Source organism: Pavona decussata, unplaced genomic scaffold, assembly GCF_977016875.1.
Source record: "Pavona decussata unplaced genomic scaffold, jaPavDecu1.1 SCAFFOLD_272, whole genome shotgun sequence".
NCBI classification, from domain to species: Eukaryota; Metazoa; Cnidaria; class Anthozoa; order Scleractinia; family Agariciidae; genus Pavona; species Pavona decussata.
The window spans coordinates 266,121-284,294 of record NW_028145674.1 but is presented as its reverse complement, the minus strand read 5'-3'; the positions used below and the strand labels follow the sequence as shown (position 1 = coordinate 284,294).

General features: G+C 39.7%; 1 protein-coding gene and 1 long non-coding RNA gene across 2 annotated transcripts in view; one reads left to right on the top strand and one right to left on the bottom strand.

The window, feature by feature from the left end:
• Positions 1 to 18,174, top strand: part of LOC146455564 (uncharacterized) — a 186,923-nt gene that overhangs the window by 20,522 nt on the left and 148,227 nt on the right. The window lies entirely within an intron of this gene.
• Positions 1 to 18,174, bottom strand: part of LOC146455571 (dynein axonemal heavy chain 5-like) — a 95,467-nt gene that overhangs the window by 26,764 nt on the left and 50,529 nt on the right. The window contains exons 48-67 of the mRNA XM_085094093.1: positions 17,258 to 17,404; positions 16,574 to 16,746; positions 14,994 to 15,084; positions 14,611 to 14,698; positions 13,829 to 14,016; positions 12,999 to 13,193; positions 12,569 to 12,646; positions 12,153 to 12,371; positions 11,538 to 11,678; positions 10,181 to 10,285; positions 8,915 to 9,102; positions 8,423 to 8,477; positions 8,232 to 8,345; positions 6,593 to 6,757; positions 5,465 to 5,581; positions 4,745 to 4,861; positions 3,712 to 3,846; positions 3,145 to 3,267; positions 1,882 to 2,277; positions 809 to 1,043 (exon numbers count right to left, since the gene is read on the bottom strand). Of these exons, the coding sequence (XP_084950219.1) occupies positions 809 to 1,043; positions 1,882 to 2,277; positions 3,145 to 3,267; positions 3,712 to 3,846; positions 4,745 to 4,861; positions 5,465 to 5,581; positions 6,593 to 6,757; positions 8,232 to 8,345; positions 8,423 to 8,477; positions 8,915 to 9,102; positions 10,181 to 10,285; positions 11,538 to 11,678; positions 12,153 to 12,371; positions 12,569 to 12,646; positions 12,999 to 13,193; positions 13,829 to 14,016; positions 14,611 to 14,698; positions 14,994 to 15,084; positions 16,574 to 16,746; positions 17,258 to 17,404 (3,070 nt within the window). The remainder of the gene's footprint in view (positions 1 to 808; positions 1,044 to 1,881; positions 2,278 to 3,144; positions 3,268 to 3,711; positions 3,847 to 4,744; positions 4,862 to 5,464; positions 5,582 to 6,592; positions 6,758 to 8,231; positions 8,346 to 8,422; positions 8,478 to 8,914; positions 9,103 to 10,180; positions 10,286 to 11,537; positions 11,679 to 12,152; positions 12,372 to 12,568; positions 12,647 to 12,998; positions 13,194 to 13,828; positions 14,017 to 14,610; positions 14,699 to 14,993; positions 15,085 to 16,573; positions 16,747 to 17,257; positions 17,405 to 18,174) is intronic.

The following is an 18,174-nucleotide window of genomic DNA, read 5'->3' as shown; positions in this document are numbered from 1 at the left end:
AAAAAATAAGGCATGTCGGGGGCCGGAGGATAGGTAGAGTCTAGACAACGTGCATAGAACCGGACTTAGTTCCAAGGAATCAGTAAGTTGTGTTGATGATCAAGGTAAGGTAAAGGGCCCTAGTCAGCCACACCTTTGTTTTTGTTTATATGCGAGAGTTTGGCTATTATATTTAATTCGGAGCATGTCGAAATGAACGAAATTACTGTGAAACTACTAAAGGTAATGAAACATACTTTCAGGAACACAACTTACAGTAAAGCAATAAGATTTCGCTTCACCATGCAACATCAATAATTTCGATGGCATCGAAAATGGCGGAGGCTGACTAGGGTCCTTTAACTGCAATTAAATTGCAGTACAAAGGAAAACAACTACAATAAAAAGCGGCAAGGCGAGAGTAAGAAGAAGGAAAGAAGCTGAAAAGAACAAAGAGAGTAAAACATGAGGCATTCCATAACATGCATAGAATGGTATTTAGTATCTAAGTCAGAACACTGTAAGTTGTGATGATGGCAAACCTGATTACACCACAATTTAAATTCAAATTATGCGTGAAATTCCGTCAGGTAAAAGAGGGGATTTGAGAATAAAGCACAAGGCATTTGACAAACCAAGAGGTTCAACGGAAATAGAAATAGCAAAACAAGCTACAGAAGTAACAATCGTGCCATGAAAAGCAAAAGAAGGGAAGAAATCAAACAAGACAACTAATTAATTCAGAAGTTACTCGTAAGGCCACCAAAGTAGATGACGAATAAATCAACTCTGCTCTACGAAACACATTAAATGATCAGATCTCTCATACCAGTAGGTTCCGGCGCATCTCTCATGAAATCCACGAAGTAGGGTTCCGCGTCCATCAAGCTAGCTGTCTCGTGATCAAAATCTTCCTCCACGACCTGCTTCAGTGCCTTCTCAAACCATTCCTTGTCCTGGTAATTGGTGAAGCGATCCGCGATCACCCGATGGCACTCGTGTTTCCACAGATTCAAAAATATTTTGGAGGTTGTGGCAACTTCAGACGTAACAGTCAACATACCCTGGTGAGATATGAAAGGAGGACGTCGATTCAAACTGTCTCGTGATTTGTTCCAGCGCAATTTGGAAACAAAAATGCGAGAACTTGAAAAACGTTAGCCTTACAATTCAATCCATTCCGACGTACTCTGTCTGTGGCCAGAGGCACTAATCGACAGTTTTATGCACTGGGGTGATAATTTGTAACAAAGCTAGACAATTATTTTTTTTTTGTTTCTGTACGCAGACACACATATTTGAATGTTAAAAATGACATCAAATTCGCGTGATATTTCCCCTTTAAGTTGAGTACTTAAAGTTGAAATAACTCGGGTCATCTTTCATGACAACAGGCCCTCATAAATGTCCAAAAGGGATCTGCTGGGTCCTCACAAGCTAAAAGGGACCGTTTTTACGAGAAAAAGTAGACTGAGCCTTAGCTAAGCCGCGAAGTAAACAAGAATGTGATGATGGTAAGAAGTCAATCAAATTTATTTTGTCATGTTACATTAGTGAGCCTGAACAGGCTCGTTATAACAATTTTCGTATATCTACAAATTAAAAAAAAATTCTACAAGAAAAATGAATCAATAATATCTATAACCTAAAACGTCTACAACAATAGAGAACTAATAAAATCTAAAGCTAAAATAGATAGAGGGCCTGTGAAAAAAGATCCAATCAATACATTGTGTTTAAACTAGCTCTAGTTTGAACAGAGATTACAATGACACTCGTCCTGGCCGAGTTTCAGTTTATTAAGCTAAGCAAAAACATTCTTAAGATTGGGAGTTCGCGATTTAGCTAAGCCGCGTCCCACACATACTATTCAATCAGCAACATGCAAAAAGGATGTCCTACCTGCCAGATTCTACTGAGATCTCTCAGGTTGAAAATGTAATGGAACTTAGCCGGCGTGGGCAGCATCTTGACCTTGGTTTTCTGCCACAACTTTCGCGTACCCGACACCAAAGGAATTACCATCTTCTGAACCTCCGCGGGGAAACCGCGCTCAGTGTTGAAGTAACCACAACCAACAGAGCTGAAGATCTTATCGATAGAAGCATTGGCGGGAAGCGTGCAGTTCAGAATCGTGAACTGCCGTTTTAGACGGCTCGGAATATCATTACGGCCTCCGCCAGGCTGGATCATGGCTGCTACGAACTGAATGTCTACTATGTTGGTGAATTCACCGGGTTTGTCCAGGCTGTAGAATCCCTTCATCTCCATGACTTGTCTGACAATTTCGTTAGTGATCTGATGAAAAGGAAAAGTCAAGTCAAAGTTTGATATTGGCAGTTTGTCTTGCACGTTTATATGTATCAACCTGATGTTTAAATAAAGGGTCAGATTCAGATTCAGATCCAGTCGCGTAATGTTTTCTAGCTGTTTGGCCGTGAAAATTATCACAACGTGACCATTTAGGTGAAGACACTCACCAATACCTTCCTATGGTTCTGTTTATTCTGCTGTACAAGTTCGTTGTTTTTGAGTCGGTAGCCAACCGAAATTCTTAAGGGTGACCATTCAGTTGAAATCGTTTAAGCAGCATTTTCCCGTTGTACTGTTCACTACACTGCACAAGGCGATTTTTCCTTTTGAGTTCGCCAATGAAATTATTCAGACTATCCACATGATGGCTACTGAGCTTTCTGTGGTGCTACTTACAATGCTGTACAAGATGCTTCTGACGTTTGAGTTTGTGGATGAAATCCTAAAGTGTGGCCATTTAAATGACAGCTACCGAGCAGTACTTTCCTGTGGTGCTGTTTATTATGTTCTACAAGCCCATTCTAACTTTTCAGATTGAGGATGAAATCCTAAAGTGTAACCAGTAAAGTTAAAGCCATTGAGGAGTACTTTCCTGCGGGAAAGTTTGTCATGCTTCATTTTTGAGTTTGCTCATAAAATCCCTAAGAGTGATTGCTGGGTTAATAGGCTGTGCACATGCGTCTGAGGTTCTGACTAAGCTGCGCGTGCGCGCAAGTGACGATTGATTGGGGTCTTACTTTTCATTGGTTGACAAATTGACGCGAGTTCTAACCAATTACATAGAACAGAGCAGCAAAACCAAAGCAAACGCGACACTCGAATGAAAAGCGCTCTAACCAAGTTTGTTAATACCTGATCTCCCCACTCATTGATAATTGGCATATTGATGTCATCAATGAACACAGTCATTTTCTTGCCGGCTGGTGGACCGTACGTTGTACCCATTCGCTTGTCTACATAACTCTCAACAGTGCGCTGTATAAACAAACAAAAAAACGATAGATTAAGAATGGACGATCATCATAACGAAAGTTGTAAATGAAGCTTGGAAAATAAGCGCCAGGGTTGAGAGCCGCGAAGGCCGTGTGTCTTCGGTATTCATAGCCAATGAGCTCGACTAGGGTCTAAAGTTAGGGGCTGTTTACATGGAGGGAGGAAGATTCTAGAAGGCGGATCATCCTAGCGCCATATGTCTTCTGTATTCAGTTTACGTGGAAAAAGTTGTACTTGGCCCCAGTGCTAGGATCTTCCAAGGTGAGAGATAGCAAGATCCTTGCACCATGTAAACTACCTTCGCTCGGAAGATCCTAGAACTAGGGACAAAAAAGAACAAATATGGCGGCAGCCGAGCGTTCAGCTGGTAAAGGAAGCAGTACTCCTGCCTTGTCTGTTGCCCTTCATTTTAAGGCTGAGTCTTACCTGAAACATGTTGGGAGTAGTGGCAGAAGAGAAGTTCAGAGATTTAAACAGATGCTGTTCTGGATCATATTTGTTACAATAACCCTTCATCATGACTGTCTTTGCTGAACCTTGTTCGCCGATCAATAACACAGCCTATGGACAAACAAACAATCCAGACTGTTAGAAACGTGGAGAACGTCAACTGAAACTAACCTGGAAACGGTAAACCTGTATTGAACGGTTTCGCTTGGGTTAGCCCGTTGACCGCCCGCTTAGTAAAGGCTGTCCTTAATACAGGTTCAAAGAGCTTAAACAAACATATCAAGGAAAAAAGACTTTCCCACAGGTAAATCTCTACTCAAGGCTTTGTGGGCAAAAAACGTTTTTTTCCCTCAGTTTGTCATTTTGGTAAGTGGCAGTAAGGTATTTTATTACCAGAATGGTCATATTTCACGTATGCTTGTAGAGTTACCTTCAAAACATCAATACAGGTGAAGACAGTAAAGATATACTCGCTTGGGCTTTCACCACTGAACTCAAAATACTGGCGGCTTAATGGAGGGTGACAGCTTAATACTGGGGCCAATTTAATAAAGCGCGTACACTTGTAACGAACAATCTGTGGGTCACCCATGCAACAAATCCACTTATGTCCAGAAATGCACGCTGATGGATACATAAACTGGATGATAGGCATCACAAAGTGTCCCCTAACCTAATTCTCACTAAAACGCAAATAATTCTGTCAAACATGAAATCAGAAGAAAATGACAAAAAAGGTCTGTCTTATATAAAGTATCCAAATTCACGGTTAGGTGCATTTCTGGACATATCTCGCAAAACCAGTCTGTTAAAAGTCTTTAACGATGACCATTAAATTCGTTTTTAAATTCTTCATTGAGTTTCTTTTGTATGTGTCAGTCAAGCTAGCTTGAACGACCCAGCTATAGTAAATAACAAGTGTAAAATTCTTAGAATTGGCCCCAGGTTTGACTATGCTAGTTACTCACTGGACTGGTATTCACTATCCCGGCTTTTTAGTGCGACTCACCTTGCTCTGTTTAGCCAACGCATGGATAAGGTAGTCTGTGCGTGTGTTATCAACATTTGGTACCAGGATGGATGCATATTCGGGAATGCTGGTCTTGGGATATTCGTAAACTGGAACCTAAAAAGAGTAAGACGCCACAGCAGAGCTAAACACTAATTCTTATGTGGTTTTCTCGTAAAATATTTAGCCTTGTAGTTAGTGTAAGAGTCGTTTGCACTACAAGTATGAGTTTTACTGATAAAGCTACTCACTTCTGAATATTTCCTATTTTAACCCGCAAAAAAAACTTGCAAAAAATAATAATTAAAATTTGTATAGCGCAAATTCAATGTAAGCACAATAAAATGCCCTTCACAGGAATACAAATTAATATAAACAATTAACTGTGTTAAACTACACAGGTTATTTGTTACCGAGTAATGTGCTCCTCGCTGTTATGCCTAACGTTTTTGAGTAAGTACATGAAATCATAAAGGGTCACCAATCAGAATGAAAGGTATTGAGCTGAGCTATTCAATGTGCTGTCTGTTTGTCAGTATTTTATATAGCCAAAGTTTGGAATTTTTTAATTTTCATGAGTCTGACTGCTCTAGAGAGCGAATGGCTTAACCTTTACCTACAATAGTTTGGTGCGCGCGAGTCAAGACCTACAGTCCTATTATAGCACACTCAGCATCTTCTGATATTCAAAAAATTCAGAAACTGTTGAAGTCAACCTACCCTCTCTGACCAGTGTTCCCAATCACCTTGCTCGTTCACCAAAAATTCAAAAATTGTGTCTTGTCCCTCTGCTGGTGGCAATTTGAAGCTGCCTTTACCTGCTAAGAAATTCTCCATCTACGAACAAGTCAAGAAAAAAAGAGATTGACTGAAGGGACCTAGGAAAGGAAAACTGCGAGCAATAAAAAAAAGTCCGAGACTATAATCAATAATGAAAAAAAAAAAAAAAATTAATAATAATCAAACGAAACAAAAAAACCTAACAGACTTCAAGCAAGCACTCTTAATTTGACTAATTTATTCCTGTTTTCCACGTGACCATGCTCCTACCAATAGCGTGGCTCCATTGCTCACTAAACAAAGACAAACAATCCACCATTCCCTGTTATTCCCTCTTACGAAGGGCTAACGCTCGAAACGTCAGCAGTCGAATCTCTTTATGGTGACCAAAATACCTATAGTTATCAACTTTGTTGATAAACCAAACGTTCTTAATCTCTTGCAGCCCTCTGTTAATTGTATTTGAGTGCCGAATACCGGTTGAATAGGCCTTATCACGGTTTTCGACGCCATTTTGACGAGTAGGCAAACACGCTTGAAATAACAGTGTTTGTATGGAAATCCGATGTCAAATAATTTTCATAAAACATCGCTTCTAAAAAAAATTCATGAATTGGAAACTTTTGGCACTAGGAAAAGGATTTTAAGAAAAAAAATTGGAGGGATGTAGCTGTGCCAGAAAGAGTCCAGTCGTGTTTTGAACTTTCCATACATTTGTCTGTATAACGAACCAGCCGTGAACTGCTACTGAAAATAGTTCGCGGGAAAAAAATACAGACAAATGTATGGAAAGTTCAAAACAGGACTGGACGCTTTCTGGCACAGCTACATCCCTCCAATTTTTTTCTTAAAATCCTTTTCCTAGCGCCAAAAGTTTCCAATTCATGAATTTTTCAGAAGCGATGTTTTATGAAAATTATTTGGCATCTGATTTCCATACAAACACTGTTATTTCAAGCGTGTTTGCCTACTCGTCAAAACGGCGTCGAAAACCGTGATAAGGCCCATTACGAGTCACGTAATAAATAAATAAGACAGTGGATGAAAGATCTCGCTGACAAACAATACCTTCTTTCGGTCATCGAGTTCCAGTAAAGCTCCAACACTCCACATGAGACAAAACACAAACAGCTTTTCCAGATGACTGGCATCTGCTTGTTTAGGAGCATCCTCACCAGGAATCAAACCCTCCAGAATATTCATGGCTTGCACAATGTTGTTACACTCTAGAACCTGGATAAAACAAGATGATTTTATATCTAAAGTCAATTCCTCAGTAGCAAGAGTATCACCTAACAATTCTTTTAAAATTTCTCATTCTAAATACTTTGCAGTAAACCTTGCATACAAGTAGGCAGCACCAGCTACCTAAGGGCTAAGCCATTTGTAAACAGGTAAAAATTAAGAAAATATAGATAATTGTTGTTGTACTGTTGTTGTAACCTTGTGGCTGTTCTTTTAATAAGATACCTCACGTCAAATTTACTGACGTTTGCGTCGCCAGGTCATGTTTTAGAACATCGAGATGGCATTCCTCAGCGGAATTCTCGCGCCGCCCTTGGAAGAGTAGAGCGCAAGAGTTCACAGAAACAAGTGAATATCTTTGCGAGCCTTTTTGATTGGCCGCAGCCTGTTTCCGATGCTTACGTACTGGGCAAAACACGCTGAACCATCAAACTTGGGTTTCCTTTCATTCCAGTATGTATTTAAGTTTGTTAAAGTGATAATAAAAAAATACATGACAAAGCCCCTTTAAGTTTTCACAAACGGGTTGAAGTGTTGGATTTAAAGTAGAGGATTCCACAGTCTTTATATTATTTAGCTCTGTAAAATTATGGTGGGGAACCTACCTACCTACCTACCTACCTACCTGCCTACATGTAGCTAGCGACCGACCGACCTACCTAACTACGTATCTACATGTCCCTAGCGACCGACCGACCTACCTACCTACCTACATGTACCTAGCGACCAACCGACCAACCTACATACCTACCTACATGTACCTAGCAACCGACTGACCGACCGACCGACCGACTGACCGCCCGACCTACCTACCTACCTACCTACCTACCTACCTACCTACCTACCTACCTACCTACCTACCTACCTACCTACCTACCTACATGTACCTAGCAATTTATCTATCTACCTACCTACCTACCTACCTACCTACCTACCTACGTGTACTTAGCGACCTTTTTACCTACCTTATTTGTTATCGCAGGTTTGAAATGAGGCAGCTAGAGGCTGTTGTGGTTTTTGAATACTGTTAACCATTCAAAAGCCCAAAACTAGCGAAACAGCCCAGATAATACTGAGAGAATGGTTAATCCTTAACAGGGTTCAAACAGAAACTGGGAAAGACAATTCCACGACTTATGGATGACTTTTAATCCTATTCCATGACCTCATAATGGGCCAGGCTGATAAGAGGACTGGTGATAAAAGTGAGTGAAATGCCACACTGGCTGAACGTTTTGATGCTTGACACAAATCTGAAATTCCACGACTTTCCCGTGACCAAAACAAATAAAAGCCAAATAAAAACAGTTCTATTGTCGACATTGTTTTTCATATACTTCTTATAAAAAAAATAGTCTGGGTGTTCATTTCCTATTTTCTCATAACCTGCGCACTTGAGCAGGCAGTGTAATTGCAGGGGGAAATCAGACACTAATCACTAGAGTTTATTTGACTGTCGTACCTCCATCTTTGGAACACAGTTCTGAATCACAAAGGTCCTTAACTCGTCGAAGACGCTCTCAAACAGTGGGAAGAGAACATCTTTTTCTAGCTGTGGGCGAGTGTTGAGCCAGCCCTGAAGGCAATAATGAAATTATTAGTTAATAGAATAACATGATGAGAGCAATGATTCACACAGTGAATGAAAAATACCTGCAAAATAGGTCTCCAGTCCAGCGCAGAGGAACTCATGTACACCATACCATTTCTTTGAAAGAAAGAAACAAACAAAAAAAAAAAACAAAAAAAAAAAAAACACTTATGAGAAAGAAAATTTTTAAAGTAAATTAATTGATATAAATAAATTTGCGTTTGGCTTAAAATTTTCCAAAGCAGTTTTCCTTTGTGTTCCAGGGCCGGGTTGTTCGAAAGCCGATTAACGCTAATCTACGATTTTCATCTCGCTTTTAAAAGTGGTTTTAAATCCTAATTTCAAGCTAAAGGTAAAGAAAACTCTACGTCAAAACTGAGGGCCACAAATGTTTTGGAAGAGTCTTTACCGATTAGTAATTAAACTCGAATCAAAGTTCAAGTTAAACCAGGATTAGCTTAATCGGGCTTTGAACAACTGGGCCCAAATCACGTGAACGAATTTCTGATTTAAGCAAACTCTACTCAGAACAACAACAACAACAACAAAAATACCTTGAAACTGTGGCAGGTGAGGCGTTGTCGATGTTGTGAGGCTCAAACACTACTTTGCAGTTAGGTGCCATGGGGATACGATCGCCGTTCGCCAGAGTCAGGGTCTTGTTGTCGTCCAACACACTGTTGAGGTTCTCAATCCAGATTGCATCCACCGGACCGTCCAGAACAATCCAGATATGCTCCCCCTGAGAAACGTAATCAGTGGAATTAAGGACGGTGCCTACTAATACCGAAGTATTTTTGCGCGGTTTATGACTATGCAGGAAAAGCAGATCTAAGCAAGAGCTATTGTAATCCAAAAAGAAAATTGGAGGTAACCACGCATTTTTTAGAGATAATTAAGCAACAATTATTCTAAAAAGCTGCAAAATACAAAGCAAAGTAAGGTGTTTTTTTTTTCCAAATTGAAGCTTTATTTTATCTGAAAAATGCATGGTTACCCCCAATTTTCTTTTTGGATACCAAAAGCACTTGCTGAGTTCTGCTTTCCCGAATAGTTTCAAACAGCACAAAAATATCCCTGTAATATTAAGCACAACCCATAGGAAACCCGAGTATCTCGAGATGTGCAGAACGTGTGCGCAGTAACAAAAGTAGGCACCGTCCTTAAGTCTGAATTCAACAAAAGCGTTCTTTACGCCAACATTTCAGCCTACGACATGTGACGTTTCTCAGTATTTTCTGCTTATGGGAACGTTTCTTTATTTATGAGATGACCTGGGCTGTTGCTGTTTATTTACTGCCCGATGGTCACTCAAACAATGTCCAGCAAAGAGAAAGGAAAAATAGAAAGAAACTAGAGCGGTTTTCATTTGAGTGTCGAAAAACCAAAAACAAAGTAATTACTCTACAATCGCAACAGACATAAACAACACAGTGAACCAATTAAAATTCAAAGCGAATACACGCAACCGGTACCAAGCGCGGGAAAACGCGCGTGAGCAACTCGCGATTGGTTCTGATTTTGTTTCGGATTGGTTGAGAAAGTGGCGCGAGTTTTGTTAACCAATCACAGCAAAACCAAAGCAAACGCCAAACTACTCACGACACTCAATTGAAAAACCGCTCTATTAATTTGACGGGAAATGTAAACCATTCTTCTTTCTTTCCTTTGCATTTTCTTTGTGAACAGGCACTTTAAGTCTTCACTAACAACCCTCCACCACTTTGTAGATGGAAAATCTACGTGTGGAAGCTCTTGACTTCTAATCATTGTCTTTTCCTTATTCAACCCATGCTGCGCTAAAAGATGTCACAACATACCTTCTTTGCTTTCAAGGTTCGTCTCCATAGCGTGGAAAAAATACCGTCAGTCCAGTCATTGGTAGAAACATCGAGTCTGCCAAACATCTGAGGTGCTGTGATGGCCTAAAAATAAACAAGAGAACAACTGAAACCACTTCACTCTGTAAGAGAGGAGCAGGGATGGCGCAGTGGCGAGAGCACTCGCCTGCCACATATGTGGCCCGGGTTCGATCCCCGGTATCGCGTCAAATGTGGGCTGGGGGCGTCACATGATGGTTGCTACCTAAGGATGTTTGTGTTGTAGAACCATAACCTGCATAGTAAAACCTTATCTGTAGTCCAGACCTCTGCAGTGAGTTGCGCAAAGCATCTTAAAGACTTCACACAGGTTCTTCTATACAAATTCAAAGGGACGCCAAGTCAATAGGACTTGGAATACGTTCCCAAATATAAAATAGTCTTATTGTTGATACTATATGTAGTGAAACTAAAACAACAACTTGAATGATTTGTTTCCATAACACTATCTGACCCGAGTTTGAGTTGCGCGTGGAAGTCGCGCGCGTTTGCTGGCCTGGTTGCTCCGCTGTTTACGTTCCAAATCATATGCCTTGAGTCACGTGACACTTCTCAACCAATGTCAACGCCAGATTTTGACCCTTTAGCCAATCAGATTGCGATCTCGCGCTCTCTTTGTAAACCGCCTTCAGCAGAATGATGAGAAAATCCTTCGAAAAGGAGGGAATGGCTGTAGAAAATTTCCACTTATGATTTATGCAACCGGCTCCGGTAATTTTTTTCCGCCCTCTTCCAGATGGCAGATACTATAAATCACACTAAGCTAATTTTTCTACTAACCCAAGAAGAGTCGAGCCTGCATAGTCGGATTCCCAGGCGCGAACCTTACAACTAGACTACCGGCGACTGGCTGCTACATTTTCATTTTTTTTTCAAATATCCTAACCCCAAATATAAAGGCTAACTGCTTAAACTAAATTAGGCAAACCGGAGAGCTATTTAGGCTAACCGGAGTGTTATTTTGTTAGTTACAAGTCTGTCGCAGAGGTATCCACCATCTTGAAGCGAGCGCAAAAAAAGATTGCCCGGCCCTAGTGAGTAGGAACAATCTTGACAATTCTCTTAAGACCTCAAAATCGATCTCTTCTTTTAAAGTTTACTTGAAAGGTGAATTAATTGCTGTTAATGATATTTATTTATCTATCTATAAATGTATTTTTATCACTTTTGGCTTACCATTTTAAATATAATAATATAGTATATAGTATTTTGTATTGTCACTGAAAAGCCCCACCATAGAGTGTCAATAAAGCTATTGTAATTAAAGTAGGTAATGGGCACATTGTTGACTGGTTACCTTGGGGTTCATACGGAACTCTTTGTGAGGATCCCCGCACTGCGTCATTGCCTTCATTAGAATGTTTATACATTTGGTCTTGCCAGCACCGCTCGGGCCTAAGGCCATCATTCCATGACGAACACGTTGAGTTTCATACAGCTGGTAAACAAAAATGACAAAATTAGTTGCCTACCACAGCCATGATTTGAGAGTCTATGGTGTTGGGATTAGCACTATGCGGGATTAACTTGTTTTATTATTATGAACCTCGGCTGAAAGAACAAATCAAACCTTCATAGTTTTGTTTGTTTGCAGGCAGGATTGGGTTTAACAAGAACTATGTATAACCTTTGATCTGAACAGCTTATGAGATTTCCAACATAAAAGTCTGAACATTTTTATAGCTAATGTTTAATTCTATTTTTCTCGCAACAACATTCACGCAAGTTGTACGTAACGAAGAAACCTCGCTTTTTATCTACGTTGCTGCAATCGTTGCAAAAGAGTGGAACCAGTTTATTCGTCTCAAAATTGCGGCAACAAAAAAATATGCGAGAAGTGTCCGCTGGAGGGTTTTTTTTCGCTAAGCAAGTTGCTCAAGACGTTATCTAATGTAACAAGAAGATACAAAACCTGAATCAGCTTGAGCGTCCAAGGTGGATGGTTCACAAGTTTGGCTTCATCCACGCATTCAGCGATGGCTTGTTCAATATCCGGGTAACCTGCTTTGTCAAGAGTGAGGCCTGGGAACAAGTCATCGATCAAACTCATGAAGAGTGGTTCATCTTCATCCACCAGTTTACTCAGGTTCATGTCACGAAGAACTCTCATCACGATGCGATCTTCGCCGTCCTGTAGAGGGAGTCGAAGAGTTAGTGTAAACGCTACAGCGAGATGAACTAAAATGAAACTAAAGTAAACTGAGGATAATGTAGTAAGCTGAAATTACTCTGTAAGAGGCCTACTTGTTCAAAGCTTGTATTGATTATTACGATAAACTGCTAATATACAAAAATTACAAACAAACAAGCCAAAGGAAGATATGGTACCTCAGGGCTGGCTCTCTTGACTGCGCCAAGAGTTCTCAGTACGGACAAGATGTTGCGAAGACCAAAATCGTAATGCACCTGAAATAAACAGCACCAAGATATAATGTTTCTACCTTACGTTTCTTGGTAGACACAGATTTCTATATTATAACGATTTTCATTTTCGTTTTCTATGACCCATGCGTAACTATACAACCTTAGCCAGTGAGAGAACTGGCTCCGATACTAGTTGTTCGAGCTCCTTCAAAAAGGCGCAAACCATTTCCAAAACTTGATGTGCATTTTGAAGAATTTTACAGCTAAATCTTCAAAATTTCTCGTTCCACTTTAAAACTGATTGGGTAGGTTAGTCAGTTCTAACAAATGCTAAAACCAATGATCCTGGAAGACTTAGACGAACAAGAAGATTTTAACATGAAAGGCAACAGACCTGCTTAGTTAACTGTTCCTCGCACAGTTTGTAGAGCGTGAAAAACTTCTGGGCAAGGTTAACGTTTCTGATGAAACCACAGGAAGCCAGCTTGACTCGGATAATGATCTGTCGATCAGGTACCATCATAGCCACTGTGCGAAACATGATCTTCAAGTTTTCTGGCAACTCTTGTCGTCCAGCGTAACCCGGATTCTGTTAAATAAAAAGATTAACCAAAGTGAGGAGCTTGAATCTAAGCCATCTTAAGATAGTTAGTCATTAACCGCATGAAACAATGATTAATTTCCTGGAAATGATCAAATTGGTCCACCAATGCTCGCCGTGAATAGGGCATGAGACAATGAGTTGAGTTTTTATTTGAGGCGCCCTGCATGTTTGCAACTTCGAGTGGAGAAAAGAACTCACAACAAAACAATGCTCCCAACGCCCCCCCCCCCCCCCCAAAAAAAAAAAAATAAAAATAAAAATAAATAAATAAATAAATAAATAAATAAATAAATAAATAAATAATGCAGCTGCAGGTTATCAGAGTCCAGTGAAATAAAGTTTTTGAAAGGTGCAGGTCTACTGTGTTATTTGGCACAGAAACATTCAGAACAGTGAAATGTCCCACATCTGATTGGGCATTTAGAGTCACTCCTCGCTAGAAGAGTCAAGTCTACTTGGTAGGGTTCCACACTTTGTATGCACAGACTTGAAATGAAGTCGACCATCAGAAACAGAACACGAGGTAAGCACTGCTCAGCAGCTTTCATTTGACCACATACTAAAAAGGCAACGCCATATGTTACTAACGGTGTTTCGTCAAATAATTTTGAACTACGTACCATGGTCAAGAAGATACCAAACTCAGGGTCCATGTCTACTTCATCACCATCGGTGAATATAAACATTTTCTTCCGTTCTTTCTTGCACGTGAGCACCACGTGAATCTGTTGTGCAGCTACTGACAGCACTGGCAACTCAATACGGTTGAACTCATCAAAACATCCCCAGCTTCCAGACTGGGCAAGGCCTGGAAAACATGGGAAAAAACAACGTTAACAAATCGGGTTTGCTAAACGCAGATGATTTTCAACGTCGGCAGTCTTTGAACTGATAAATCATCAAAAATTTACTTCTTAAATTGAATTAAATGAAAACGTTGAAATTTGAAGGAGATATTCCGTTTAGAAAAATGCCAAATTTACCTACGAGTTTCAAGCTTCCATACCTTGAAATACACTGCTTCAAGCCGGTTGCCTCCCTTTTCTTTCAAACTTCGCAAGTTAACTTAATTTTATATGCTCATATAAATATCAAATTCTTTCATTACTCTTCGCCACTAGCTAGAATGCCAATTTTGTAAATATGATCAGACATTTTAATTATTGGGGAATTAATGTAATATTAGGTCGTTGTCTAGGGGCATTATTCTTTTTATATTAATTACTGCATAGTTGCAGCTATCATGATAATGTATGTATGCAGCCCTTTAATTCAGTTATAGCTGACTGCAATGTGTCTATTTACAGTCTATTCATTTATTTATTTATTTTAACAAAACAAGCAGAAACTAGTTAAGCAATCTTTTTAGATAGAGGAACTAAAGAAAAAACAGGAAAGTTACCTTTGTAGATTCGACCCAAACCACGATAGTCCATCTGATCAGAGCAGTTAAACACAACGACAAATTTACCCAAGGCTTTTCCCATGTCCTACGACAAAAAACAAGAAAATGTAAGACAATTACAATTTTACGGCCAGCATATACCGCAGAAAACAAAAATACAAACAGTATTGAGGGATTCTACAAAATAAAATGGACCTCAGAAGGCATGCTGTCCTTCTCAGGACAATTTTCAGATGAAAAAGGCCTGTAAACTCTACATTAGGTATACTGCCCTTTTCAAAATAATTCTTCTTCTTACTTAAACCGCTTTTACTTTTACTTATTTCACATTTCAGTTTCCAAAGGACGTTATATTCAAAAGTAGTAAACGGATTGCAAACCTTGGTAGTCTCTGTCTTTCCAGTCCCCGCCGGTCCAGCCGGAGCGCCGCCCATTGACATCCCAAGGGCCTGGGCCAGAGTGATGTAACACCTGAGAAACCAATAGAACGACGGTAACTAACAACACATAGCTAAAGATGCTAAGTCGGTATACTAGTAGTAGCCCCCGACAGTAAGTATTTTGAGACAACCGGCCCTCTCTAATAGACGCCTCTTATTCAATAAACGCGCCTAACAGAAATAATAATTAAGAGCGAATAAAGTGTAATGAAATAATCTAAATGCATGCATATGCCTACGTCAAACTACAATGTCGAATCTTCTGAAGTTGATGCTACTTAGGAGACTACTACCGATTTAGTTTTTTTAAAATCCCAACTATGGAAATGAAACCAATAATGTATATGATTATTTGGACCTTATTAGATTCAATCTTTCTCTTCCCAGTCAAAATGGAATCAAATACAACTCACTGATAAAGTGTACCTTGTAAAAAACGCCTCCCTAAAACCCAGGGCCGGGTTGTTCAAAAGCCGATTAGTGCTAAGCCACGATTAAGAGTTAATCAGGGTTTTCATCTCGCTTACTAAAAATGTTTTTTAAAGGGCAAGGCCCAGTTCAGACGCCGAACTTTTCATGAGCCGAACTTAATTCAAATTAAGGTCGGACAAAAACACGAAAATCCCGCCTTTTGATTCAGACGCCGAACTTAATTAGCTGAACTTTATTTACTTGAAGCAAAACCAATCGAAATGTCAGCGGGTTTTTTTATTATTATTTTTTATTTGAAATACGTTAAGATAATTTATGCATTAGGTTCGGCTCATGAAAAGTTCGACGTCTGAATCAAAGCCGTTCCAAAGCCAAAATACCCGGCTGAGCCAGGCGGGAAGAACGGCTGAGCCGTTCCAAATTGAAACAGCCGTTCTCAACTGATTCAGACGCCGAACATTTCATGTATTAATTCGAGGTATTAGGTTCGGCTCATGAAAAGTTCGGCGTCTGAACCAGGCCTAATTTAAAGCTAATGGTAAAGAAAAGTCAACGTCAAAACTGAGGGGCAAAAATCTCTTTGAAGATTCTTTATTGCTCAGTAATTAAACTGGAATCAAAGTACACGTTAACCCAGGATTAGCTTAATCAGGCTTTGAACAACTGGGCCCAGAAGTTTTTTCTACACTTACAACGCCACATAGTATACATAGTAAAAGACCAACGGTGATTTTGGTTACCAAACGAAAAGCACTAGACTGGTGATTAAGGCCACAAATAACTTCAGCTGTTTCTGACTTCAAAAATTAAACCCACCCAGGTATGCCACATTGAAAGAGTTCCTATTTCGAACAAAACAAATACATCAAGTTCGGATCTTGCTTTGTTTGCCAAGAAAAGTAAATAAAATGATTTTACAAATAAAAAGTTGGCACCTAGTTTGCCCAAACTATCTTTGTTTTCCACTGTAATAGGGACGATATATATCTATTTTCCTACTAATTATTTGTTTTAGTTTTAATAATAATCTTTTAAAGGGAATATACTCTAACATCGCACAACAAAGCTTGTGGTAAAATGTAACTGACCTGTCTGTCAATGGCGTGATCACAAGTCTGTCCGTGCAGCCCAAGAATTCATTTTGATAAACGAAGTCAACATCTGTGATGGACACGACACAGTCCTCCGTCTCTTCACGGAAATAGAACCGGGACTGCTTCAGCCATTCAAAGTCTGTGGGCAACTTGATGTTCTTCCGACACTATTGAGAAAACAACCATTGCCATATTTTCAAAGGTATTTCACAGTCTATTTTTTGCCATTTTAGCAGCAATTGCGAGCGCGACTTCAGATAGTCTCTTTATTAGTGCACTGTCATCACTGGTATGTTGACCTTTTTGTGGTAAAAATAGTGCAACGACACCTTCACTTAGTTACAAAATAATTCTAGAACATCAAGAAAAAGAAATCAACTGAATTCTTGAAAGGAACAACTGACAATCTGCTCTAGTGCATTTTGGAAACGAAATCGCGAGAATTTGTAAAAAGTCAGCCAAACTTTCTTTCAAGTTTCAGTCCATTCTGACTCAGTCCACCTGTGGCCAGAGACACTCGTCAATTAGTCTTAACAAAGACAACCTTTTGGAGTTTTTGATATAACAACAAATTCCTGTGAAAGTTTCCTTTTAAGTGGGTCATCCCTGAAACATCTTAACATTATAGAAATAAATACGAGGACTAAAATGTTCACAATTACATTTTTTACAACTTACCAGTTCATCAAAAATGTCTCTCTGATGCACGTGGATGGTGACGAGGGTTTCAAACTTGACACGTTCTACTTTAGTCAGTTCCTGTGTAGTGACTTCAATCAACTCGTTCAACATGTTCAGGAAAAACTGATTTCTCTCATCCATGATCTACAACATGAAATGGCGCATGTTTATTTAACAATTATTCCATGAGCGCGCGTTGGATATGAGATGGTAAATAGCCAACGAGGCGCGAAGCGCCGAGTTGGCTATAACCATTCTCATATCCAACAAGCGCGAATGGAATAATTGTTTTATTAAATTCTCCGCGTTTGGATATTGCTGTTGAATTTTACTGAATTTTATTTTAAGAAAAAATTTCTTTCAAATTAAAACGACCGGATGTTGAGGCAACTTCCGACCAAAGCGACAACGTAATGATCACATGACACGCGCAGCTCTTTGAGAACGGAGTTGAATGAAAATCGAAAGCGAAGTAGATCGGACATCTCAAATTCAAGAAACGTTCAAGTGTACGAGTTACAACCTTTCTGAGACAAGCATTCAAGTGCTTTTGAAGTTCCAGCTCATCGAGAAGCGTAATAGTTGTGCACATTTGAGCAAATGTTTTGCTGTGTGGTGCCGAACGAAGGAAGGTATCAGGGGCGGCTTTTTTTATGCTGAACTGAATTCCTCACAGACGTTTTAAAACACTTACCGGTAAGGCAAGTCCAAGTTTACGAGGTACAACCTCACTGAAACAAGCATTCAGTGCAAGTTTTTAAACTTCAAGCCTACCGAGAAGCGTAAGAGCTGTGCACATTTGCGCAAATATTTTGCTGAGTGGTGCCGAGCGACGGAAACGAACATTATGGCCGCCGCTCGTACGGATTTTATAGATGAACGTAACTGGAGTCCTCGTAAACGCGTAGAAACAT